The sequence below is a fragment of the Botrytis deweyae genome (assembly GCF_014898535.1).
Source record: "Botrytis deweyae strain B1 chromosome Unknown BDEW_014, whole genome shotgun sequence".
NCBI lineage: Eukaryota > Fungi > Ascomycota > Leotiomycetes > Helotiales > Sclerotiniaceae > Botrytis > Botrytis deweyae.
The window spans coordinates 358,880-383,217 of record NW_024066221.1 but is presented as its reverse complement, the minus strand read 5'-3'; the positions used below and the strand labels follow the sequence as shown (position 1 = coordinate 383,217).

General features: G+C 41.0%; 7 protein-coding genes across 7 annotated transcripts; 6 read left to right on the top strand and 1 right to left on the bottom strand.

Annotated features, from left to right (window-relative positions):
- Window positions 1-2,683: 2,683 nt before the first annotated feature.
- EAE98_006544 (uncharacterized protein) lies at window positions 2,684-2,981 on the top strand (the record flags this gene model as incomplete). Its single annotated transcript, XM_038954167.1, has 2 exons — window positions 2,684-2,875; window positions 2,934-2,981. The coding sequence occupies 2 exons, from the start codon at window positions 2,684-2,686 to the stop codon at window positions 2,979-2,981; spliced, it is 240 nt and encodes a 79-aa protein (XP_038809412.1).
- A 423-nt stretch (window positions 2,982-3,404) lies between these two features.
- EAE98_006543 (uncharacterized protein) lies at window positions 3,405-5,397 on the top strand (the record flags this gene model as incomplete). Its single annotated transcript, XM_038954166.1, has 2 exons — window positions 3,405-3,857; window positions 3,907-5,397. The coding sequence occupies 2 exons, from the start codon at window positions 3,405-3,407 to the stop codon at window positions 5,242-5,244; spliced, it is 1,791 nt and encodes a 596-aa protein (XP_038809411.1). The 3' UTR covers window positions 5,245-5,397.
- A 2,366-nt stretch (window positions 5,398-7,763) lies between these two features.
- On the top strand, window positions 7,764-9,165 carry EAE98_006542 (uncharacterized protein; the record flags this gene model as incomplete). Its single annotated transcript, XM_038954165.1, has 3 exons — window positions 7,764-8,085; window positions 8,211-8,470; window positions 8,536-9,165. 3 exons carry the CDS (start codon window positions 7,764-7,766, stop codon window positions 9,163-9,165), a joined length of 1,212 nt encoding a protein of 403 aa, XP_038809410.1.
- A 2,273-nt stretch (window positions 9,166-11,438) lies between these two features.
- On the top strand, window positions 11,439-11,959 carry EAE98_006541 (uncharacterized protein; the record flags this gene model as incomplete). Its single annotated transcript, XM_038954164.1, has 2 exons — window positions 11,439-11,470; window positions 11,542-11,959. 2 exons carry the CDS (start codon window positions 11,439-11,441, stop codon window positions 11,957-11,959), a joined length of 450 nt encoding a protein of 149 aa, XP_038809409.1.
- Window positions 11,960-13,173: 1,214 nt separating this feature from the next.
- Window positions 13,174-15,443, bottom strand: EAE98_006540 (uncharacterized protein). Its single transcript, XM_038954163.1, has 6 exons — window positions 15,103-15,443; window positions 14,774-15,048; window positions 14,657-14,724; window positions 13,941-14,607; window positions 13,628-13,861; window positions 13,174-13,556 (listed from the first exon to the last, which is right to left on the bottom strand). The coding sequence occupies exons 1-6, from the start codon at window positions 15,154-15,156 to the stop codon at window positions 13,265-13,267; spliced, it is 1,590 nt and encodes a 529-aa protein (XP_038809408.1). The 5' UTR covers window positions 15,157-15,443; the 3' UTR covers window positions 13,174-13,264.
- Window positions 15,444-15,658: 215 nt separating this feature from the next.
- EAE98_006539 (uncharacterized protein) lies at window positions 15,659-18,326 on the top strand. Its single transcript, XM_038954162.1, has 4 exons — window positions 15,659-16,032; window positions 16,080-16,836; window positions 16,889-18,020; window positions 18,146-18,326. The coding sequence occupies exons 1-3, from the start codon at window positions 15,863-15,865 to the stop codon at window positions 17,513-17,515; spliced, it is 1,554 nt and encodes a 517-aa protein (XP_038809407.1). The 5' UTR covers window positions 15,659-15,862; the 3' UTR covers window positions 17,516-18,020; window positions 18,146-18,326.
- A 3,841-nt stretch (window positions 18,327-22,167) lies between these two features.
- Window positions 22,168-23,730, top strand: EAE98_006538 (uncharacterized protein; the record flags this gene model as incomplete). Its single annotated transcript, XM_038954161.1, has 1 exon — window positions 22,168-23,730. One exon carries the CDS (start codon window positions 22,168-22,170, stop codon window positions 23,728-23,730), a length of 1,563 nt encoding a protein of 520 aa, XP_038809406.1.
- Between the last annotated feature and the right edge of the window lie 608 nt (window positions 23,731-24,338).

Genomic DNA, 24,338 nt, shown 5'->3' with positions numbered 1-24,338 from the left:
AAGCTTGGTGGTAGGATGAGATGAATAATTTACAAATGCTATTTGTGAGTTAAGTTTTATTACGAAGTATTTATCTACCATAGGATAGTACCTAGGTAGTTATCGACTAATAGGTCATACTAATAACCAGTACAAAGAACGAAGCAGGTCGACTGAAAATCCCTGAGGTATGGTGAATGACGCAAAGGTGGTTTGGGTTGAGGACCTCGGGAATGAAAAGAATCAATTACCTAGGTAGGGTAAGTAACATTGTATCGTAGGCCATCCATTTATGAGTGATCATGATCATGTATAAGTGAAGACTTTTGAAGACAGCTGGAGTATACTAGGTAGTCTGTACTTGAATCAAACACAAATCACAAATCACATCACATCCAACCTTACGTCCAATATCCAATATCAAATCAAATGCGTACCCAGAACTCGTGTTTCCAAATAACCTTATTCTTTTATTGTTATTGTTATTGTTACTACATCCGGGCTTATTGGCCTAGCTCGTTCTTTCTGCCATTTGCGTGTGAGCTGGGCATCCACTATACCATGCATGGAAGATGAAGATGAAGATGAAGATGAACTTGTTAGGGCTGTCGGTGTACTACCTAGTATTTATTAAAGAGAGAAATCATCAAGGCTGTCTGTGTGCTATCATCTATGTGCTATTATTTATGTGCTATTATTTATATGCTATTATTTATGTGCTATTATTTATATGCTATTATCTATATACTATCATCTATATGCTATCTATCCATGTGCTCCTAAAGAGACAAAAATGTTACCACCATAGCACATCTCCCACATCTCTCACCACTCCTCCTCTCCTTCACCCAACAACAATGATCATTTCCCCCTTTCGACCAAAGAAAAAAAAGATTGACCCTCTGGAGAATACTCTGAAACATATAAACCCAACTTTTGCAATACCCCATATGATGAGATGAAAGTAAAGATTACCGTCGGGTCCAAGTGCTGCGTTCTATGGATCAATAAAATTTGATCCTTCCACAATGCAATTTCCTGGACGTGGCCAAATCCGATAGCGATACCTATAATAAGGTACCTACATAGTCGTCGGCTGTCTGGATGCCAGTGAGCCAGTGCATGGGATGGGGCCACCCGTTTTTCTAGAAGACTCAAGCAGTCGCTCTTATTTTTAGATCATGCTGCGTTAGGCTGGAGCTGTCCTCGAGGTGTCCTTCGATTCGGCATGGTGGAATGTTCTAAAGCGTGGAATGATCTGCATGGTGGGAGGGTAACAAAACACCTAATGGACCGTTGGAATTGGATTCCCTCGTGGGAAAAGTGACGCTCATACATTTGGATGGATGTAGTCAAAGGCACATCTGAGGCACATCTGAGGGACATCTGAGGGCCACCTGAGAGACACCTGAGAGGGATTTATCTTTTCGTCACCATTTACATTTATTACAAAGTACATCCATCCATTCTTCTTACATCAGCCCAGCCACTCTTTCACGGGAAGCTGCTGACCCCTCTCTGCTCGGTCGTATGAGATCAGCTCGGTCGTATGAGATGAGAAACGCAAAGAGAGAGGAGGAGCAAGCACCAAACAAGATATCTATCTGTACGCTCTGCATATGGTATATCTCTATACAGATGAAAGACCAATTACGACCATGCAATTGGCCATATCGAGAATTCAACCATCCAGCCACCATCCAGAATCTCCATCAAGATCAAGGTAACCTCCAACGCATTTCTTGGCCCTCCATACAATATTGATGACCCAAAGTTTCTTCCATGCCGTAGCCCTTCCCTCAACCAGTCAATATTGCCAACGTATCCAGCTGGATATCTGATCTACGTAAGAAGAATCACTTATCTACCTACGTACGTACACTGGTGGTATATACCAAAGATACCAGATGCGTGATAATAGCTCACAACCCATTCATTGGCAATTGATTCACTAACCATGAATCCGATTGAAGACGAGTAGATACTTCCAAGTTCTGAGTGAATCGCAACCCAATGAACTGAGACAGGGTATTCAGAAAAAGCAATTATTGGTATGAAGTAATGAAGTGTCCAGTCTATCATCTCTCAATGTTTCAAATCTATTCTTGTAGAGTTCAGTCAGATGCCAAATGAACAATATCTTCCTTCACAAGCATGAGGTCCACTGGTGGTCCTCTAAGATAAGGCCGGTTGTTTATGATAAGGTACCAGTCCAGTCCAATACCTACCAATGTAAGCCAACTCCCGGTGAGCTGGTTCGTACGAGGGGAATGGATAGCATCACCCCGAGCATTGTCAAGAGAAATCGAGACAATTCGATGAACGAAAATACCACGCGTCACTTTCAAATCATTTCACACTACTCGTACCATACACTACACTACACTACACTACACTACACTACACTACACTACACTACACTACACTACACTACACTACACTACACTACACTACACTACACTACACTACACTACACTACACTACACTACACTACACTACACTACACTACACTACACTACACTACACTACACTACACTACACTACACTACACTACACTACACTACACTACACTACACTACACTACACACCTACTACATACAATGGCTTCAATGAACAAAGCGCAACCCCTAAATAAAACCACAGATTCAAAGTCGTTTCTAGGTATCACCTCAAACATCAGATCTACAGATCGGTGGATATATGGATGGTTTACCCAGAAGGTGATTTTCCTACTCCTACAGACATAACAGATCCTATCCAGCAACTCCTCGAATCTTTTGGACCTCAATCGGAGACGCAATTACGGACTGCAACTTCGTTAAATGGCTGGGGGATCATGTATTGGTCGCTGCTTCTTACGCCGTCGGAAGTGAAGATGCTAGAGGAAAATCCTTTGGTGGGAATTCAATGACTCTCTCATTGGAGTTTGGTTATATACTGATATATATTTACAGGTCTATGAAGTATCGCAGGCGGTGGTGGCTGGAACAGATGATTTTTGACTAGATGATGAGATGGTATTCGATGAGATGAGATGGGATAGAAGAGGTTGAAAGCATACTAGCTGGAGGTAGGAGTTTATGTTTGAAAATGGCTACCAGACAATTTGGCAGTGATGGATGGAAATCATAATCTTACAATAAATACGATATATCAAATTGATACATTGTTGCTATACCGTCTGATGTTTTGGTCTATCAACAAAATTACAATCTCCTTGACATTCACCTTGCCTTGCCAATTATTAGTTCCAGGAACCAGGCAACCTTCTAGGCCTGAATGACATTTAGTACTATCCACCTCCTAAAATCTTTATTTCACCTCTCCCACGAATTATCTCAAATATAATTCCAAGCACGACCCACAGCCTCACAACCTTCATTGTCTGTCGACATTTCCCTCAATCCCTAAATGCGAAATTAATTATGTCGCAATCTCACTCGACGTTATCGTTGTTTATTCTTCTGGTATCAAGTCTCCTGTGTATCCCGTATGTCGTCGCAGCACCTTGGGCTACGGACGGTCATGCTCACTTGTCACCTGTAACCCCGCGATATCCTCCACAGGAAGACTCGGGCATTAAATACCGCAATGTGCTCCCCAAATTAAACTGGCTGCGGGATACGGCCATAGAAAAGATCTTCCGTCTTCCCCCAAAGGTTGCAAAGAAACCCCGTGTACCAGGGAGTGTGTCGCGACCGACCAATATCCAACTCCCCGCGACTTTACTTGCAAAATATGGCGGCGATAAGGTACTTCGATTCAATCTTACGACGCCAGCGGAGGAACAAGCTTTGGCAGAAGCTGCAGATACACTTTTCCTGGATGTGTGGGAGTTCACAAGTAATTGGGCGGATATTCATTTGCGAGAAGATGATGTACGTGAAACAGTCTTTACTGTTGTCGAAGTGCTAACTGATGAAAAAGATTCCCTCCTTACTCGGCCTCTTGCCGAAATCTCTACAGACTTCATACTCGTATCTAATGCCTGACTTGGCGAAGAGCATTTATCAATCGTATCCATCGACGGCATATGCTGATGTAGCTTTTCCCTCGAAACATATTGAAAAAGCATTCACCCCGGCTTTGAGAACTAGTACTGTCGATGGGATGGACAACGTATTCTTTCAAAACTATCAACCACTATCCGTCATTGTCCCATGGATGCGCCTGATGTCTTCCATGTTCTCAACACACGTTCGAATGATCAGCATTGGAACTTCTTACGAAGGTCGCGACATTCCAGCTTTAAGGATTGGCGTATCTCCAAATCTACCTTTGGAGAATCTCAAGCCACGACAAACGATCATTTTATCCGGTGGATTCCATGCTCGAGAATGGATATCCGTGAGCTCCGTTACATACACTGCCTGGTCTTTGATCACTTCTTATGGAAAATCGCCTGCGATTACAAAGCTTCTACAAGAATTCGACTTTGTCCTCATTCCCACTATCAATGTGGATGGATATGTGTATACTTGGGAGAACGACCGTTTGTGGCGCAAGAATAGACAGCAAACCAATCTTCGATTCTGTCGAGGTGTTGATCTAGACCGTGGATTCGGCTTTGAATGGGGTGCTTCGACTCAAAGTAATCCTTGTTCCGAAAGTTACCCGGGAGATGCACCTTTCCAGGCTGTGGAATCCCATCGATTTGCAGAATGGGCTAAGAATGAGACGGAGAACAATAATGTACATTTTGTTGGTTTCTTGGATTTACATTCATATTCTCAACAAGTTTTATATCCTTATTCTTATTCATGCTTGGCCGACCCACCGAGTTTGGAAAATCTGGAAGAACTTGGCATGGGACTTGCAAAGGCTATTAGAATATCGAGTGGCGAACAATATACTGTCGCTTCCGCTTGTGAAGGTGCCGTTTCTTCGAAAATACCCGGCCACTCATCGACAAGCAGAATGGAAACTGGAGGTGGCTCCGCCATCGATTGGTTTTATCACGAATTACGAGTGCGATATAGTTATCAAATCAAGCTACGAGATACCGGCAGCTATGGCTTCTTACTTCCCAAAGAAAACATCATTCCGACGGGAGAAGAAGTTTTTAATGTTATCAAATATTTTGGAGACTTCCTTCTGGGCGATAAAGGGATTGAGAAATCGATATCGTCAGAAGAGGCCTTGGTTACGGAATCGGTTCAGTCTGCTTTGCCCCTCGGGGTTGTGGAAGATAATTCGGTTGTTCCGGATGAATTGACGGATGAATATGAGGATGTTAATTGGGAGTTGAAGCGAAAGAGGAAGTAGAGGAGATAAATTGATATGCACGTTGATATTGATATTGATATTGATATTGATATTGATATTGATATTGATATTGATATTGATATTGATATTGATATTGATATTGATATTGATATTGATATTGATATTGATATTGATATTGATATTGATATTGATATTGATATTGATATTGATATTGATATTGATATTGATATTGATATTGATATTGATATTGATATTGATATTGATATTAATGATGATGTTTATAGGCGTAATGAGAATCAGGTAATACCTTATGGATGACTCGGGAGGCGCTTGTGGGTTATTAGTAACATGTTAATGTAATGGCGTTTGGTCGTTATTGTCGTTGTGTGGATTTATTGGAGTGCTTAAGTTAGCTACCTAGGTAGGTAGGTAGTTTATGAGGCCCTCGGGGAACTTGATTATGAGGAGGGAACTTGATTATGAGGAGGGAACTTGATTATGGAAATGGAAATGGAAATTTTAATGAATGAAGTTGTTTGTTTTTGTAGTATTGTTTATAGGTGAATGTGTATGTATATATATATATATATATATATTGATTATATGGTATAGTAGAATGATAGAAATTCTGGATTAGGAGATGTTGAGTAGAGGGTAGAGGGGGGTTAGTAGAGGGTAGGTAGTAGAGGGTAGGTAGTAGAGGGTAGGTAGTAGAGGGTAGGTAGTAGAGGGTAGGTAGTAGAGGGTAGATAGTAGATATTAGGTATTTTGATTATTTTGATTATTTCGCTATTTATCGATTGTTATACTAATCGTTAAGATTGAAAGTAAAATATTTGTTTATAATAGAGTAGTTAGTTTAGTATGTATTAAACTATGACTTAATTAGGAAAGAATGATTTAAGATTATTCAAGCGAAGCTGGAGAGTACATAGAAAGAGAGGGGAGGGGCTTCGATGGATTGTAAGTAAGAAGAATAGTACAGAGTAGCTATGAGATATTAGGAATACGTACGTACTTGCGAAAAGATAAATCTGCTTCGTAAACTCTTGGAACTGAGCTAACATTATCTAGTATATCTAGTATACCTATCTACCTATCTACCTTTTCAACGAAATTATCTAGATTATTACATATACACATACACTGTATAATACTATCTCGAGACTACCACCTACGAGTGAGTAGTGATGAGTAATTGCAGGGTGATAGTCTATGATATGATAGCTGCTATCGGCCCTTCGATCCAATTCCACGTGCCGTACGCCAACCTAACCGTGACGTTTCGTGTCTACTTCTTCCTATATGGATATCCGGATGAATACGATATACCGGTATATCATCCGGATTCCGCGTTTCGAATTTCGAGTTTCGAGTTTCGAATTCGCTTCTTTGCGGGAAAAATTATGCCGGGTTTTTGATCCTGGAGATGGAGATGGATAGATAGATAGATGCTTTTGGGTTTTGGGAATGGGAATGGTAATGGGAATGGGAGGTTTAAAGAGGGGGATTGGGGATGTGTATGATGTGTATGATGTATATGATGTATATGATGTATATGATGTATATGATGTATATGATGTATAGGTGTATTATACGGACATGTGATATAGGAAAAGAGTGAATTTATGGATCTTTGGGATTGGGGATTTAGGGATTTATTGGAATCACGATACTGATTGAGTGAAAGGTGATTTATCTTTTTATAAAACCTCGTAAATGCTTTTTGAAACTTGAGAGGCTTCTTCTGGAGGAGGAGGAGGAGGAGGAGGAGGAGGAGGTATGATGTACTGAGTGATGATAACGAGGATTGAAGATTAGAATCTCAAGGAGAAGGAGGAGGGGGGTAAATTGTCTAGGTACGAGTGTAGTAAGTTAGATAGTTTGTTTCTTTGTGTAAAAGAACGATTTGAAGTTGTTTTCATAAAGTAGGGAGGGTAGGTAATTAACTATCTATCTAATAGTACCTATCGTAGGTACCGCTAGTCAACAATACTAGATACATATGCAAGACTATATAATAATCCCGAAACCTTAAAATATAAGTATATCCTCTCTCAAAAAGAACTTTGAAGGATATGAATAAGTTATTTTTCGGGATAAAAAATTACGGACTCAAAAATATACCTAGGATCCCGAGGTCCTTACGTATAGAACTGGTGGAGGTTGTGCGGTACTCATCTCCTATGACGTTTATTCGTGCATTAAAGCCGATGTGGACGCCGTTGTGGATTGGTTTGTTGATCCCGTAGAACCCTTGGTGGGTTTGATGCGGGGTAGGAGAGTCGGGAGGGGAGGTAGCTCCGAAGTGCGAGCTTGTGGGTACGAGTATGTATATTTGAGATTATCGGATGTTGACTTTCTCTTTCTTCTGTGATTAATATCGATTCGATTACCTGAAATTAGATTACCTGGTGATAAGTATCGAACTTTTTATCCTACGGCTTTATCGTTTCGTGCTTGGAACTTATCTGATATACTTCCATCCCATCTCAATCAAACAACTCCATTGCACTCCTCAAATCTCATCTCATCCCACCACATCAAATCACATCACCATGTCTCCCCAACCCTTCCAAATCGCCGTCCCCCAAGCCAAAATAGACACACTCAAAACTAAGCTTTCACTCGCCGAATTCCCCGACGAACTCGACAATGCAGAGTGGGATATGGGTGCTCCGTTGTCCGACGTAAAGCGGCTGGCGAAAGCGTGGGAGCAATGGGATTGGAGAGTTGCGGAGGAAAAACTTAATAAGAAGTTGGAGGGAACGCAGTTTACAACGGGCGTCGAGGTCGATGGCTTCGGCGAGTTGGATGTGCATTTTGTATGGCAGAAGAGTGAGGTGAAGGGGGCGGTGCCGTTGCTTTTTGTGCATGGGTGTACGTGATTCTTTTCTTCTTTTCTTTTTGTTAGGGGTGGGGATGAAGATTGGTGAAGATTTTTTCGAAGGGAGAAAGGAGAAAGGAGAAGAAATGGATGAATGCTAATGTGAATGCATCAATAGGGCCAGGATCATTCTTGGAAGTTGTCCAACTTCTTCCACTTCTTCAACAACCAGGAGGTCCAGCATTTCATATTGTTGCCCCTTCACTTCCCAATTATGGATTTAGCGAAGGAGTCAAGAAACGTGGATTCGCAATAGCTCAGTATGCGGAAACTTGTCACAAATTGATGTTGCAATTGGGTTATGATGAGTATGTTACGCAGGGTGGTGATTGGGGTATGTTCGTCACGAGAGCTATTGGAAAATTTTATCCTAAACATGTAAGTTTTATGTCTTGGATTCTGGGTATATTTGTCATGTCTATAAAGATATTAACATCACACAGTGCAAAGCAAGTCATATCAATATGATCCTAGGGAAAGCTCCCACCGACCAAGAGGCATCCCCTTCCTATTCACAAGCCGAGCTGGAGGGACTCGCTCGAACCAAATGGTTCGAAGAGGAAGGCCGCGGATACTTTGCGGAACAATCCACCAAGCCGCAAACACTCGCCTACGCACTGCACGATTCTCCCGTCGCATTACTCGCGTGGATTTATGAAAAACTCCACGATTGGACGGATGCGTATCCGTGGACCGACGATCAAATCTTCACCTGGATATCTATCTATCAATTTTCGCGCGCGGGCCCCGGAGCCGCTCATAGGATTTACTATGAAGTCATGCATACGCAGCCTGGGGAAGGAAAACTGACGATGGCTGATTCGAGTATTTACATTGGGGGGGTGAAATTGGGATTGACGTTTAATCCGAAGGAGTTGGTGGTGTTGCCGAAGGCGTGGGGGAGAAAGTTGGGGGATGTGGTTTTTGAGAGTGATAATTTGAAAGAGGGAGGAGGACACTTTTATGCGCACGAGAAGCCGGAGTTGTTGGCGAGGGATTTGAGGGCTATGTTTGGGAAGGGGGGTGGAGCGTTTGGGGTGGTGAAGGGGAAGAATGGGTATGATGGGGTTTAAGGGAGGTTTGAGTGAGGATTGAAGGGGAAATGAGAATGAGAATGATAGATTGTTGATTGGTGAGTGTATGATATATAGCCTGGGAATAATGGCAATTACATTATATCACAGTGCAGAGCGATGTTTCAATATAAATCCCGATGAATTACTACTGATATTATTGACCAGTGTAAAAATCAAAGTCTAGATTCATTCCTATTCACTGATGAACATTAACCCTCTCTATTGAATCATTGAATCCTCGTATCTTATATCTCATATCTCATCTCACACCTTCCAGCTCCTCTTTACTACCTAGATAAGTTCTACTCAAATTTTTCTACTGAATCTAATCTCAACACATTAATTATACTTTAAACTTCACACCTAGTACCATATCTTTCTACTTCTTATCGCTAACTAGCTCTTTTTATAAATCTCAATATCTTGTATCTTGTTTCTTATACTTCACATCTTCCTTACTAAACGCTAAATAATCATATATCTCTTATTACATATCTTACACCTTTTTACTTTTTATCCCTCCTTACTAACTACCTACGCTTTTTTCTCTCAGTAATGTTTAGATCTTCAGGAAGTGGATGGATGGATGGATGGATGGATGGGTGGATGGGTGGATGGATAGAAAAGATTAGATGAGAGGGTTTCATTTTGTAATGAAGTAGGAGAGAAAGGGAGGGAAGGGAAGGGAAGGGAGGGAGAAATAGTAGATGAGAGGAGATGAGGGAGTGGTATAGAGTGTAATATATGTGGACTTTGTTTATTAGTTTATTAGTTTATCTGTTTATCAAGATGTCGATGTCGATGTCGATTTTGAATTGGGGAGTTGGGGAGTTAGAGATTTTGGAGTGAATGTTGGACTGATTATTGTTGGATATTTGACATTGTGATATATATGAACTTGCAATATAAAGAGAATGGTGCAAAGTTTTGAGTATATTTGAAAAAGCTTAGAATATTGGAATCGATGAATGGGTAGGTAGACGATGAGGTATAGGGGATATTGTTTGGAAACGAGAAGAGGGGGCAAGGGGATTAAATTGAGAATTGAGATTGAGATGTTGATAATGAGAAGTTGAGTTTATAGGTAGGTTTGTATGTATGAATGAATGAATGTATAATGAGTTGGTTGCATTGATATTGATTTGATAGATAAACTTCTTGTATGCTGTTTTGAAACCGGAAGGGCAGGAAAGAAATTGATACCCGATGGTTTGGTTCAGCATGGAGTCGTAGGTAAGCATAATATGCAATTCCCCATTCTAAGTTGCCAATACATGTATTCTCAACAACGGAATACTAATCCCATGCTGACAGAGCAAACCAACTTCAATGATATGATATTTCATGGACATGGCGTGCTCAAATATCATCCCTTTTAATTGATCAATCAATCAATCAAGTTATCTACTCACTAGCCACGCTAATATAGTACTTTTCGGACAATAGATATATTATTAATCCAGATATGCCATGAGTGAGTATAAATTCACGCATTCCCCTCCTCTCTTCTTATCTCATTTCTCAGTTAGCACCCCGTCTCCGAGGGAGAATGTCCGGACGTGGTAGGATATGATGGGATTTGTGAGCGAAGTAAGTGTATTCGGAGTGAGATGTGATGTGTCTCGCCGATTGATGGATGCCGGATGACAAAGATGCTTAATTCTCATCGTACCTGATTTACCACGCACGCATGTTTACGAGAACAGAGGTAGGTGAGATTCCTATCGTATGGACGGAGACGGGCAATTTCCCATACACATACACATACTCACTCACATATCTACGCATGTGGATGTATCCATATGTGTAGATACATGGCACGAAGGTCACGAAGGTGAGTCCGACCGACGACACGGAGGAAAAAGGACACCATGAGTCGGGGCGCGGAGGAGATCAATGTCCGAGGTCTACGATTTTCCTTCTCCACATTCATGGTTTGGAGTTCGGAAGGTCTGTGTTTCGATGGAGACAGAAGGACTTTGGACTTTGGAGCGATCTTTTGATTTCTAATACGCTTGCTTGGGTGGATGGGGATGTGGATGCGGTGTGGGTTGGGGTGGATTTTTTGAGTTTGGGTTTGTTTATATTGTGAGGGGACTTGCTGTTTTTTGTTGAGGAAAGCAAGAAGAGGAAAGAACAGTTTCTCTAATCAATTCGTTCGATTTGCCATTTTTGAAGAGGATTTATACACCTACAACTCGATTTCTATAATTTGATACATTTTCCAAACGAAACAACACATCTCAAAAGATCCAAATCAATCCAGAAAAATGGTTACCATCACTCTCGATGCCGATTACGGGTATGTACACAATTTCCCCTTCCTGTACCCCCCACATCCATTCTCCCATCCCACTAACACCTCCCTCCCAGCTACGTAATCCTCGCCGCAACCTCCACCTTCGTCCTTAACTTCTGGCACGGCATCAACACCGGTTCCTACCGCAAAGCCGCCAAAATCGACTATCCAGCCGCCTATGCCCCTTCCTCCCGTACCGACACCGCAGCACATCAATTCAACTGCGCGCAGCGCGCACATGCGAATTTCACAGAGAATCACTCGGTAGCGGTTGCGGCGATGTTGGTTGCTGGATTGGAGTTTCCAAGGTCGGCGGCCGTGTTGGGGGGTGCGTGGACGATTAGCAGGTGGGTTTATATGAGGGGGTATAGTCAGGGGGGTGTGGGTGGAAAGGGAAGGTATAAGGGTATTTGGTTTTGGTTGTTTCAGATGGGCTTGATGGGTTTGTGTGGGTTTATGGGGGGAAAGATGGTGCTTGAGGGGAAGTTGTAGGGTGTGAGAGTTAGAAGGGGAAATGGAGAAGAGAGGAAGGGGGTATAGATGAATTGGTTGTGGAGAGTTTGAGAGGAAGAGAAGCAGGAAGGTCTGCATTCAAACGGTCTCGCACTTCGCAGTCAGTTTGATAGACAAGCCTTTTCTTAACCCCCTGGAATAATCCATCTCCTATAATAGAAAATCGCATTAAAGCTAATGCTCTTACTACCTACCTACCCACCTAAACAAAATACAAATTCCATAACTACCTAGTACACATCCGCACTACCAAGTATCTAGTGATCCGCAACATCGAATACTAACACTCCCCCTTGAGTCCACTTTCAGAACACGACTACGATATGTGAGCGTGAGATAAATCGCATCATTGAGTTTTCATTGAAATACATTACACATCGAATAAATCAACATGGCATACCTAGATATATAGCCAGCTGTATTTGTATTTCGTTGTATATTGTAGCTAATATGAAAATACTACATATTTATAGGTACCTATACCTTTCCTATACCTATAAATGGAAGATGGAAGATGGAGAATGGAGAATTGGAAGGATAGGTGGGGAAGGTTGATTGTTAGATTGGGATTGGATGGTTTTAGTTGGTATATACTATGTGGTTGTGTGAGAGGTGTGAGAGGTATGAGAGGTGTAAGAGGTGTGAGAGGTATAAAAGATGTAAGAGGTATGAGAGGTGTGAGAGGTATAAAAGGTGTGAGAGGTGTGAGAGGTATGAGAGATATAAGAAGTGTGAGAAGTGTAAAAGGTATAAGAAATATAAGAGATATAAAAGATATGAAAAGTATAAAAGATATGAGAGGTATAAAAAATGTAAGAGGTATAAAAGATATGAGAGATATAAGAGATATAAAAGATATAAAAGATATAAAAGATATAAGAAATATAAGAGATATAAAAGGTATAAAAGGTATAAGAGGTATAAAAAATATACGAATATAAAAGTATAAGAAATATAAAGAATAAGCAATATGCGCTATAAAAGCTTCCCCTATAGGCCTTCCCCATCTCCCGCTCTCGCCCTGTGCGCGGTGTCCCCCGTCTACCACCGGTAGAGGTCTGCGCGATGTGCTGTTGAGCGTTGTGAGAGGTGTAGAGGTGTGAGAATTTGAAGGGATCAGAGGAGATCGAAGAAGTGATATTAAACATGTATATTTATTCGTACATCTTCATGATATTATCCAAGATCCTTTCCCCTCCACATCTAAACCATACATCATTTCATTTTCTAATCTCTATAATATCAACATTTACGTATCTTCCCCTTTATCTTAATTCGAGATTCCTACAACCCGACCAACCCCCTAATAATCTCTACTACCGGCGGCACGGAAGTCAACGCCAGAGTCACAATCCCAAAAAGACTCATACTCAAACTACTTAAAGCTGCAGCTCTCGGATCACTAACTAACAATAATGCAGTAGCTATTGCGCTTGCATTTCCACCCATGGCGACTCCGATGGTTATGTAATCATCAGGGCGGATTTTGAGGAAAGTAAGAAGACGTTGCCCGATAAGAACACCAAGGATACCGGACATGATGGCAAGAGCGGCAGCTGCGTTGGTATTCCCTCCGCTTGAGATAGGAAAAGGTTAGTTTGTTGTTCGGTGGATCTGGAAACTTGGAAAAGAATGCAATGTACTTACAGGTTGGTAGCGGCAGGGGTAGCGAGGGCGAGAGTTAAAGAACGCACAGAGAATGAAAGAGAGATTGGAGGGGATATGCCGAGAGAGTAGCAGAGAGGGGGATAACCGAATAGTGAAGCGATAGCGAGAACAACACTGGGGATTGTGATGGGAATGAAGTGTGATTTTAATTCGTGGCGGTATTGAAACATGGGGAGAGCGAGGGAGACGATGGAGGCGTCGAGAACGCTGTTACTATAGTGATGAAGGTGGTCAGCTGAGATTCCCGGATTTCGTGGCAATCAGAGAATTGTTGCGAGATGGGAGTACTCACAAGATATCACCAGCACCGGGTAGAGGGAGGTTGCTTTCTCCATCCCAGTAGGCGATGTATTTGGTATTGGTTTTGTAATCTCCTAAAATTCCATCTAGATTGTTGCCTTTAACAAGTCCCAAGATCCATATACCAAGGATAGTGATGCCAGATGATAGTAAAACAGGGTGTAAAAATTGCTTCCAACGGACTGGGAGGGATTGTGCTGCAAAGTAAGCTAGAACGTTAAAAGTAAGTTGTACTGGCATTGCATATCCGGTAGCATAGTAAACTGGAATTCCTATGAAAAGGAACATGACGGTATATGTGAGTAAATCTAAGTTCCTGTTAATGAATGCCGCCCATATTTGAGCTCGTGTGAGTGGTAATGGCTCTTGTTGAACTTGAGTGGTACTAGAGATAGTCACTGGGGGTGGGCTCTCTGTCTCGGGTGACTCTCGTGGATCTCTAGCACCTCTAACCACAGCCAACTCTTGTTCTTGTATAGGACTAATTGTATCGGTTGACGTGAAGTTGGTATTACTCGACACTGCGAGAGGAATAGCATCATTCTCGGCGCCCATTTCCTCTGCCCTTTCAGTGATAGCACGCTTGGTAGAGCCTACTAAAACTTGCAGACCGCGAACCAGCCAGGCTGTGACAGCGAACATAACCAAGAACCCAACAACTTGAAACAATCAGTGATAGAAAGCTGAATACAGCGTCATTGTACTCACGGAATACTCCTATAATCTTACCTACTTCTGTAGCAGTTATACTATCACTCAAGGGCAATAGGACGAAACTATCAACCTTTAACATCTGATCTCGTTTATATAAAGATGATGACTCACGAGGGCGTGAAAAAAAGATTGATATATCGAAGAGCCCATCCAGCTGGAATATCAATAATTGATACCAAAGCTCTCGTTCTTTGGTGACCAATAACCTGATCAATAAGATTCAAAATAAGAAATAGCAAAATCAAGCATGCCACGGATGCAGGGAATGAGACTGAACTGAGTCCTATAAGAGCATTGATACCGAAGCATGCTAGAAGAATCAAAACAATGCCAAAAGGGACTTGAATCCACGCTTTCACATTGCGTCTCCATGATAGTTGAGCTACCTACATTATGTCAACAAAGGGTCTTCTAAAACGCTTAGAGATATCAACACTCACCAATTTGAGAGCCTCGAATCCATCAGAGATAAATTCAGAGATCTTCGGAGTCATTATGAATGCCTTCAGATGGCTTTTCAACTTATGTCAATGGAATTGACTCTTCTCATTTCCTATACACCGAAAGTATACAAGAGGGCAAAGTTAAACATAAAAAAGAGAACGAAAATTCTTATGTTATCTAGGTAGGTAGATAATATGTCTTCATCACGACTGTCATAACCGAGTGGGAACCCGGAGAGCTCAATCAAAGCTTATCTCCCACAATCATGACCTATATCGGAGGAAAATGTATCCTCATGCCTGCCAACCTCATATTTTTGAGAGATTGTGAGAAATGCGATGATTTCTTCAATTCTTAACATATTTTGGCTCCTCACTCAAGAAAGGTAAAAAGACTTCCAAACATTGGATCCTGGTGCATGTAGGGTTTTGCAATGGGACAAATCAGAAGGTAATAATAAGTTGTTGTCCGACATCAAATTTGTGGGGTAAATATAAATCTCCAGCATTCACTGGCGATGCAATGTAAACAAACGAATATCACCAATTCAGCACAAAATTGATAATACGCCCCGAGCCCGTGTTCTATTCCTTCTCTTTCAGAACTTGCGGATCAATGTTTTCTAGAATCCTAAAATCTTCATCTTTCTAAATCTGCATCAAAATCTTTACATTCTCTCAGAGTCCATAGCTAAATCTAGCCTCAGACGTGCATCAAAACTTTCGAAAGGTTGTGGCACCACGAACTTCAACCATTATGCAAGGCGGCAACCTTGAACTTCTTTTACAGATCCTAGAAGATTATGGCATACCTTTTGATCGTAATGCAATCAAATCCGATTATGCTCGTAGTCCAGCTGCGGTTGAAGCCTGGATTTCAAAATACCTTGGTCCAGAAACACTATTGACCAAGGATGAAGTTGCACTGTGAGTTGGAGCCCATATATTCTGCGAATGATGCTAATATAAGATAGATACGGGGTACTGTCACAATCAGGAGATGCAGACAAAGTAGCAAGTTTACCAAATTCATCGAGTATATCCGATCTGAGTGATGAACAACTCCATACCGCTATCGAGGAATTACAACGATCTACTACCGCGATTGAAAAACAAAGTGAAGCACTCCGATCACAACAAAACGCCCTGGCTTTAATTGTCAAGAACAATAAGAAGGTGGGAGTAGCTCGAACAGAAGTAGATGCAAAACAGCTACGGAAATGGGAAGCAGAAAATGGTCAGGTCTCCTCAGCAGTGGAGGAACTGTCTCAAAATTTGATGTATCAGCTCTCGGACTTGGAGCAACAAAACAAAATATCACAATCCGATGCCAAACAGACAGTGGACGAGATTTTCAAGGCGGATGATAGACTATTGGCAAGTTTGCAAAAGCTTGCAGAAGAGCTTGATCCTGGATCTTCAGAAGATCATGATACTATTTCAAGAATACGGGATCTTTGTGCGAGGTACATTAAACATACTGTCGATGGAGTTAGGACAAAGCTTGACCGAATATACCTCGAGGCTCTTAATGGTACTTCTGGTGCAGATCCCCTGAGTGGAAACAAGCAGGAAGTCGCCGAATTACAAGAAGAGCTCGAATCATTATATTCCGAGGTATTACCTGTGGCTCAAATGTCTGCCGAACAGCAATATTTGGAACCAGCATTACGGGAAATCGCTGCCAAAGGAGATTCGGGTCAAGATCGAGCTTACCAAGCTTTGAAATACGTAGGTTTCTTTACATTGACAAATAGACACAGATCTCTAACCAATCCATTAGATGCAAGAATGCCTTAGTTTTCTCGTCAAGCGTACAGAGATATATGCAGAACATATTGAAGAATACCAGTGTCATCAGATGGCCACTAAATTTGCAATAGACACCGGAAAGAAAGAGCTTCAACATCAAGCAGCTTCACAGTCTAGCAAATCCATCACACGTCAACGACAAAACTCTCAGGTACAAGCACAATCCCGTAGTAATCGCCGACGTTCTTCAATGTTTGAAGAGATGGACGCCGAACAACAATTACTTCGCAATTTAGGCATCACACTGCCCAATGAAAGCGATACTGATGACGCGCGGACTGAATTTCTGGAGAAATCTCTTCAAGAAAGGACAGAGAAACTTAAGAGTCACATGGCCAATCTTGAGTTAACAACTGAAACCACCATATCTTCACATGTGCATAATGCCGATGCCACAATGAAACTTCTTTACAATGCCCTTCAAGCTGATTCAGTATACGGGGAGGTTCAACTACTTGATCCAGATATTGTATCGTCATTCAATACATTTGAGGAGGAAATCAAGAATTTACAGGAAAATCTCGAGGCCGTAAATCTACAAAGGTTACAACTAAAGAATGTTCATAAAGAGCAGCTGATAAAACGTTGGTCAAGGTGACCATTTGTCTGAGCGAGAAAGAGGGAAGCAATAGAGGGTGTTCCCTTGCAAAGTGGATTAAAAGTCGATATTCGAGGAGATACTCTTCATTATATCAATCACAATTGAAGACTTCTTAAAGACATTACTCTTAGGTTTCAGATGATAGTGGCAGATGTCACCATCATCACGTGTTTCGATATTGGAGGGGTCCACGGTGATATCTTACGATTCAAGCTTGTGGTGGCCATGCAAAAAATTGATCCCGAAATGCAAGGGCAAGCACCACACGTGGCTTACTATATAGGCTTCTTACATGCATGCATGAGGGAGGCTCATTCCAAAATCATCTTTATTGAAGTTTTTTATCATGTTGGCCACTCAAGTCTATCTAAGACAGCAATCGAGTCATATATCCGCAGTCATGCACGAGACTAACCAAGATCCTGTAGCCGAGATAATCAAGTATTCATAGCCTTTCAATCATCAAGGGTACCTGCGTGACACCATCCCTCTGAAGTAAATAGTATGCATGCAATCCTTCATCCTTAACCATCTTGTTGGAATTTTTTTTTTTAATTTTTTTCCCCCCCTCTTTCCCCTGGCGGCTGTGGTGTGGAAAGAAATTGTATGACAACTAATAAGCTTTAGACCCTTATCGCTAGGATTGTGGAATATATATAGGTAGGTATGGCTTATTGGAAGTTTAGGGTTGGATGTTATGTTAGGTTGAGGGGAGAAGAGGGGGAATTCTTAGAGGGGAATATAATATTTTGAGATTTTGATTGAGATTTTGATGGTGGTTTTGATTTTGATTGTAGGTATGGTTAGTTAGTTGGTTGGTTGATTGGTAGGTAATTTATTTGATATGTTAATATAATACAATATGATATAATATAACATAGTATACGACTAGTCGAGTAGGTAGGTATAGTATAGTAGGATGTAATAACATAATATTGTAATATTGTAAGGCTTAGATGGTCTAATTACCTAGATAAGTACTAGGTATGTATATAGGAGGTTGCGAGGATTATAAAGGAGGATGAATGTAATTAATGAATAATAGATGAGGGATAATAGATGAGGGATAATAGATGAGGGATGGGAGCGCTAAGGAAGGGATTATAATTGATTATAGTAATAATAATAATAATGAGGATGAGGAGATATTTATTGAATATTTATTGAATATTTATTTATTTATTTGTTTATTTATTAGATATTTATTTTTTGATAATATTACTATGAATAGATGAGATTGTAGATAGTAGAAATATATGTATTTATATAGAAGGTTAATATATACTAGGTAGGTAAGATCTTATCTACTACTCATTTAGATAGGTTTCAAGTAGTTAATAAATGAATGAATTAATAAATGAATGAATTAATAAATGAATAAATAAATTATATATTTAACTTGAATTTATTTACTTATAGTAGATAGTAATAGTAATATCTAGGTATCTACGATACTCTGCCTAGACCTAGTAATAGTAATAGTGATCTGAGCAGGAAATACGAATATGAGATGGATATCTATAAATGGATTGGATTTAAGAACTACTAATTAGGTATAGCTGGAGATGTATGAATGTATGTATAATTTCGTCATGGGATTGAGAAGTGGATGGGTTGTGGAGGGGTAGATGGGTTGGTTGTAGGTAGATGGATACTAGATGGATTGTAGGGAGGGAAGGAAGTATAAGGGAGGGTAGTTGGATGTATAATATCGTCATTTAGAGAGGGGAGATGGGAGCTGGGGAGATACTTGGTAGATGAATGGATGTATGGAATGGCCGGGGATGGATGAGATGATCAAGTGTGGCTGTGGATGTGACTGGCTGTGGCTGTGTGTGTGTGTGTGATTGCCCCGGGGATATGAATAATTATTGATTACTAGGTACCTAGGTATCGTAGGTGAATAGCTGAGTAGGTATTAAATTATGAAAGTACGATATTGTTTAGATAATTTTACGTTGGTGTTTGGGAATTGGAATTTGAGGATTTTGTTCGCTGGGAGAATGAATGAATGACTTGGGATTTTTGTGAGTATCTTGAAATATTGTAAGTACATGAGTAGGTAGATAGATTTAAAGGTATCCATAGGTACCTAGTAGGTATCCATAGGTAGGTACTCGTAGTACTAGGTATATACACATGATCGGCGTAGTATTCTTATCTACAAGGTAATAGGTAGCTATAGATGTCTAGGTATGTAGTAGACTGAATCGATTGATAATCTACTCCTTCGGAATACCTATACCTTGGATATATATCTATATATATAACTTTCACAAATTTAGATAGAGGCCGACCTCGACTTCCAATGACGATTGTTGGATTCCCACGGAAATCATTTGATCATATGACTGGAGAGTCAATGCACGGATATGCTCAATATGTTATTAGTGCTAGATTGATAGTCGGTATGATGTGCATCATCGGGGTCTGATCGGATGGCCTTGCGGTGGGAATCATCATTCTTAAGTAACCTTATGATTTTATGAAGATGAGTTATGTAGACAGGTAGGGAAGGAGTTATCTGGTGGATTTGGGATAGAAGCTGGAGGCGCTAGGGAGTATCAAATGAGTGAATCCTGTCGTTAGTATTGCTAATCGTGCTCGCTTTGAAAGCGCTTACAGAAACCGTAGAATGAGCATGTATGTATGCCAACTTAACGTGCAGAGTAGACTTATCTGGATCGTGAAACGTTATACCAACATCTGGGGGAATGTTGCGGCTCTCAATATGTTTATTTTTTCCATCCTTGAATCAACAACACATCCAAGGTTGGGTACGTAGGTACGTAGGTACGTAGGTAGGTCTTCAATAAATAAATTCAATATAAATCAGGATATTCCTCGATGAGGTGTAAGCGTGACCTGCAAAAGAGACCGAGTGAAATCTCTCCATATAAATTGTTACCCAATGAAGTAATCACCTTACCCAAAGCAGTAGATAGCAGGGGTCGAGGAGAAACAATTGGCCATCCGACCTCTTCATGAACATCAACTCGAGTCTCCAACTTTTTCTTTTTCATCTCATTACATCTATAATCCCTTCATTGGATTCCACCCGTCGAGCAGTGGTCAATCTTCAAATCTTCTTTGGGGTCGGAAGAGAGGTCATTCTTTTATGAAACGCCTTCTCCTCCCTTCTCCTCGGTGGATTTCATTCTCATAGGATAGAATAAGAGCTGCTCTAACCTCCTTTCAACACGCGCGTTTGTGGTCTGCAGATTTGAGGGCCGTCCCGCGACAATTTACACGTTTACGACAGATACGACCTCGACGACCTTGAGACTCGGCTTACTCTGGACCCTCTTCTCCATGGGATTCGTTTCCATTTGATCGGGATTCTATTTTCGGACATTCGTACTTTTCGTGTCTCTTCCTCTCTTACAATCAATCTCCTTTCATATGATTCCGTGAGGTGCTCGAGTATCCTTCGACATTTTCACAATAGCAACTGTCACATTCCAATCATTTGGATGTCATGACATTCATCACAAACCAAGCTGACCACATACTCCATGCAGCATTTTTGTCTTTTTACTCGTGCATTTTTGTCTTTTTACTCCTGCATTTTGATCTTTTCCGTCACCCATCATTATTAACTTTCATGGGTTCATTTTAAGCCTCGATTCCTAACTTGGTACTACTTTGGAAGTTGGTTGACCATCTGGGTTCGATTTGGGTCTTACTCAGCCCTTTGAGTGGCTGAGGCGCCTTTTTCATTCGCCGCTTTCTTACTGAGAAAGGAAACTTTCTTGACATCCATTTTCTTGACATTTTTATAACATTTTTGTAACATTTTTATACATTTTCTTAACAATCCTACCTTTCCTACTATTCGTACCATACATAAACTCAACATCTTCATATTGCACTAAAATCTTTGGAAAAAAGGCCATCTTCTCTATTCCCATTCCCCAGTCATACTTTCGACTATCGATTAATACTTGCATTTACAGAACCTTATTCCAAGATAGCAAAAAAGTGTAATGCAAAGTTGGTTGACTTTATTTTTTTCTTTTATATTCAATACCCACTCACTCACTCACTCACCCACCCACACCTTTTCTACTGAAATACAAGTTTGGAACCAATCCACGCTAAATGCACAGTCACCGGCCACAAGTATTGACCTAAAGGATACTATAAGACCTTTTCATTAGGCAGTCACACTCCTGGTACAGTCAAATCTATTCAAGTGTTAAGAGGGAATACTTAATTCCTCTATACCCTCCCTCCATCCTATCCGCACGTTTCTCTCCACATTCTCTCTTTTGTTAAACATATCACTGCTTGTGTTTAACCTAATCCAACATCCTTCACATTCCTATCGCTTTGATATACTCCACTCAACCTTTATACAACCATACTTGTTGTATCTTACAACACACATCTCTCTATATACCAACTCTTCTCTTCAGTCATACAATATAATACGAAACAACTTTCACATACATATACATTCATACATCCATACATACCTATCACCTCGAGCGAATACATCTTACTCTTCAACTCAAAGAAGTCCTAGACCCAGTGGGAAGCTTCTCATCGTTTTGATATCAACTCGATAATACAAGTCGAAGTCAGGTCTTGGACGACAAGTTCTACCCCAGCACATCCGAGCCGAAGTCTCAAAGTTCACTGTCACAATGTGCGTGACACACATCTATACCGACTGCTACCCCAAGCGAACAGTCGAGTTTCATCAAACAATAGTCTGCCCTAATGCAAAAGATGGAATCTCTTGTGCTGCTCTCATCACCAACGAACATCCTCCTCGCATTCTTGAATCCAACGACGAACTTTCCAGCAAAGAATACCTCGACCAAGGACTTAAAGTACCTCCTACCGCCAAGCCTTCACCTCATAAATCTACAACAACAAGTACATATCGTTACTCTCCAGGTGACAAGAAAGACAAATCGCCAGGTCGGGAACCTCGCCTTCGTCTTGTAAGAAAGAAAAGTGCTTTGGTCTCAGCTCTCACACCACGTCGCAAACATCCTAAAGAACGTATCGTTATTGTCGATGCACCAGATAGTCCAGAGGGTTCCAAGGCTCTTCCAAAATATGCTCCAGATTCACCCGCCACGGAAGAATTCTACTCAAAGAACCTTTTGGTAGATGATCGTTCAACTTCAAGACGTAGTCCTAATGGCAGCCTCAATCCTGTTCGTACGGTCATTGTAGAACATCATCGAGATCAGAGGGATCATAGCAAGGAAAGAGAGAGACCTTTGAAGGAACTTCCAATTATTCTAGCTCCTGAACCTCCCTCGCGTTCACCTAGTCGTGAGAAGGCATTGGTAGATATGCGTATCCGTCGTGAGGAAGAAGATAGGGAAAAAGAGAGACAAAAAGAATATGAGAGAGATAAACAGAATACTTTTGAGCTACTTCATAAAGCAAGGAGGGAACGAAAGAGGGAAGAAGAGAGGGAGAGAGAAGAAATGAGGAAAGCGGCAGAACTTGAGAGAAGGGAGGTCGAGTATCAGAAATTCTTGAGAGATCGAGAACTAGAGCAAGAAAGAGGTAGGGAAGAAGAACTTCTTCGAGAAAGGGAAAGAGCTCGATCTTCCGATCGCAAAAGGGAAGAAGAATTAGCAAGAGAAAAGGAGGAAGAATTAGCAAGAGAAAGGGGAAGAAGAAGAAGAGATGATGAGCTTCGTAGAGCAGATGAGCATGAGCAAAAGAGAAGAGAAGATCAACATAGACGCGAGAGAGAAATAGTGAAGGCATTAGATGATAAAGAGAGGGAAGAAAGAATGAGGAAGGCAGAGATGTCGGAAAGAAAGGCAGCGGATGATGCAAGGAGGTTGGCGGAACAGGTTAAGGCATTCGCGAAGGAGGATGAAGAGATTAGGAGAAGACCCTCTGTGCCTAGTAGAGGAAAGGAGGTGGAGAGAGGAATCGATAGGAGAGATGGTGCATCGAGATTGAAAAAGGAGGATGATGATATGTATGCTAGGTTGAGGGAGAGACAGGCAAGGGATGATGGGTATGCATCGGGGTTAGGGAGAGGGGCAAGCTTTTCAGGGAGGGTCGATGGAGATAGAGAGGTTTTGGATAGGTTGAAGGAAAGGCAGAAGGGACCTGAGGAGGGTTATATGCCAAAGAGGAGGACTACTATTGGTGGGGGAAGTGGGAGAAGGAGGGGAGATGAAAGAATCATTTGGGATGATGGAGAAGGGGGGAGGGGAGGAAGATGGTGAGGAATGAGAGGGAATATTTTCTTTTGCCTTGTTTGATTAATGATTAATGCTTATGATGTTATGGGTATGGGTATGAGATGGGGGTGGGAAAGGCCGGATAGGATAGGATGATACCTGGTTGGATATGTACTGGATATGATATGCACATGGATGCAACGGATAATGATTTGCTGGACTTTTTAGCGGTTATGTGAAGATATGATAGATATCTTTGGATCATGGGGATACGATTATGATACCCGAGTAGCTAGCTGCTTAGTTAAATGAATCTCTTTTGTTCTTTGGTTGTTACCTAATTGAAACTTGGATTATTTGACATTTTATTTGGAAATGTGGTGGGATGGGACGGGCAGTGATGTGATGGGATGTGATGTAATGTGTTTGAATATATAATATGAATATCAATTGATTGACTAGAGATTAATTTGTTAAATTCTTAACTTATTTATAACTCGGGGTAGTGATGGATAGAGAATAGATAGATAGATAAACAAATAAAATAATCAAGGAAAAGAAAAAAAGCGAGGGAGATATAATGAAATTAATTAATGCGAAACTAATAACTAATAATGGAATCTAAAATCTAAAAAATCAAAACACAAACTTCT

Excerpts from the sequence above, each read along its gene's own strand:
- EAE98_006540 (XM_038954163.1), bottom strand. The coding sequence starts at position 15,156 with ATGACTCCGAAGATCTCTGAATTTATCTCTGATGGATTCGAGGCTCTC. Across the intron at positions 14,725-14,773 it reads AATCTTTTTTTCACGCCCTC|TTTCGTCCTATTGCCCTTGA; the intron begins GTGAGTCATCAT and ends AAAGGTTGATAG. Across the intron at positions 13,862-13,940 it reads CCCGGTGCTGGTGATATCTT|TAACAGCGTTCTCGACGCCT; the intron begins GTGAGTACTCCC and ends TCATCACTATAG.
- EAE98_006539 (XM_038954162.1), top strand. The coding sequence starts at position 15,863 with ATGCAAGGCGGCAACCTTGAACTTCTTTTACAGATCCTAGAAGATTAT. Across the intron at positions 16,033-16,079 it reads ACCAAGGATGAAGTTGCACT|ATACGGGGTACTGTCACAAT; the intron begins GTGAGTTGGAGC and ends AATATAAGATAG. Across the intron at positions 16,837-16,888 it reads CTTACCAAGCTTTGAAATAC|ATGCAAGAATGCCTTAGTTT; the intron begins GTAGGTTTCTTT and ends CCAATCCATTAG.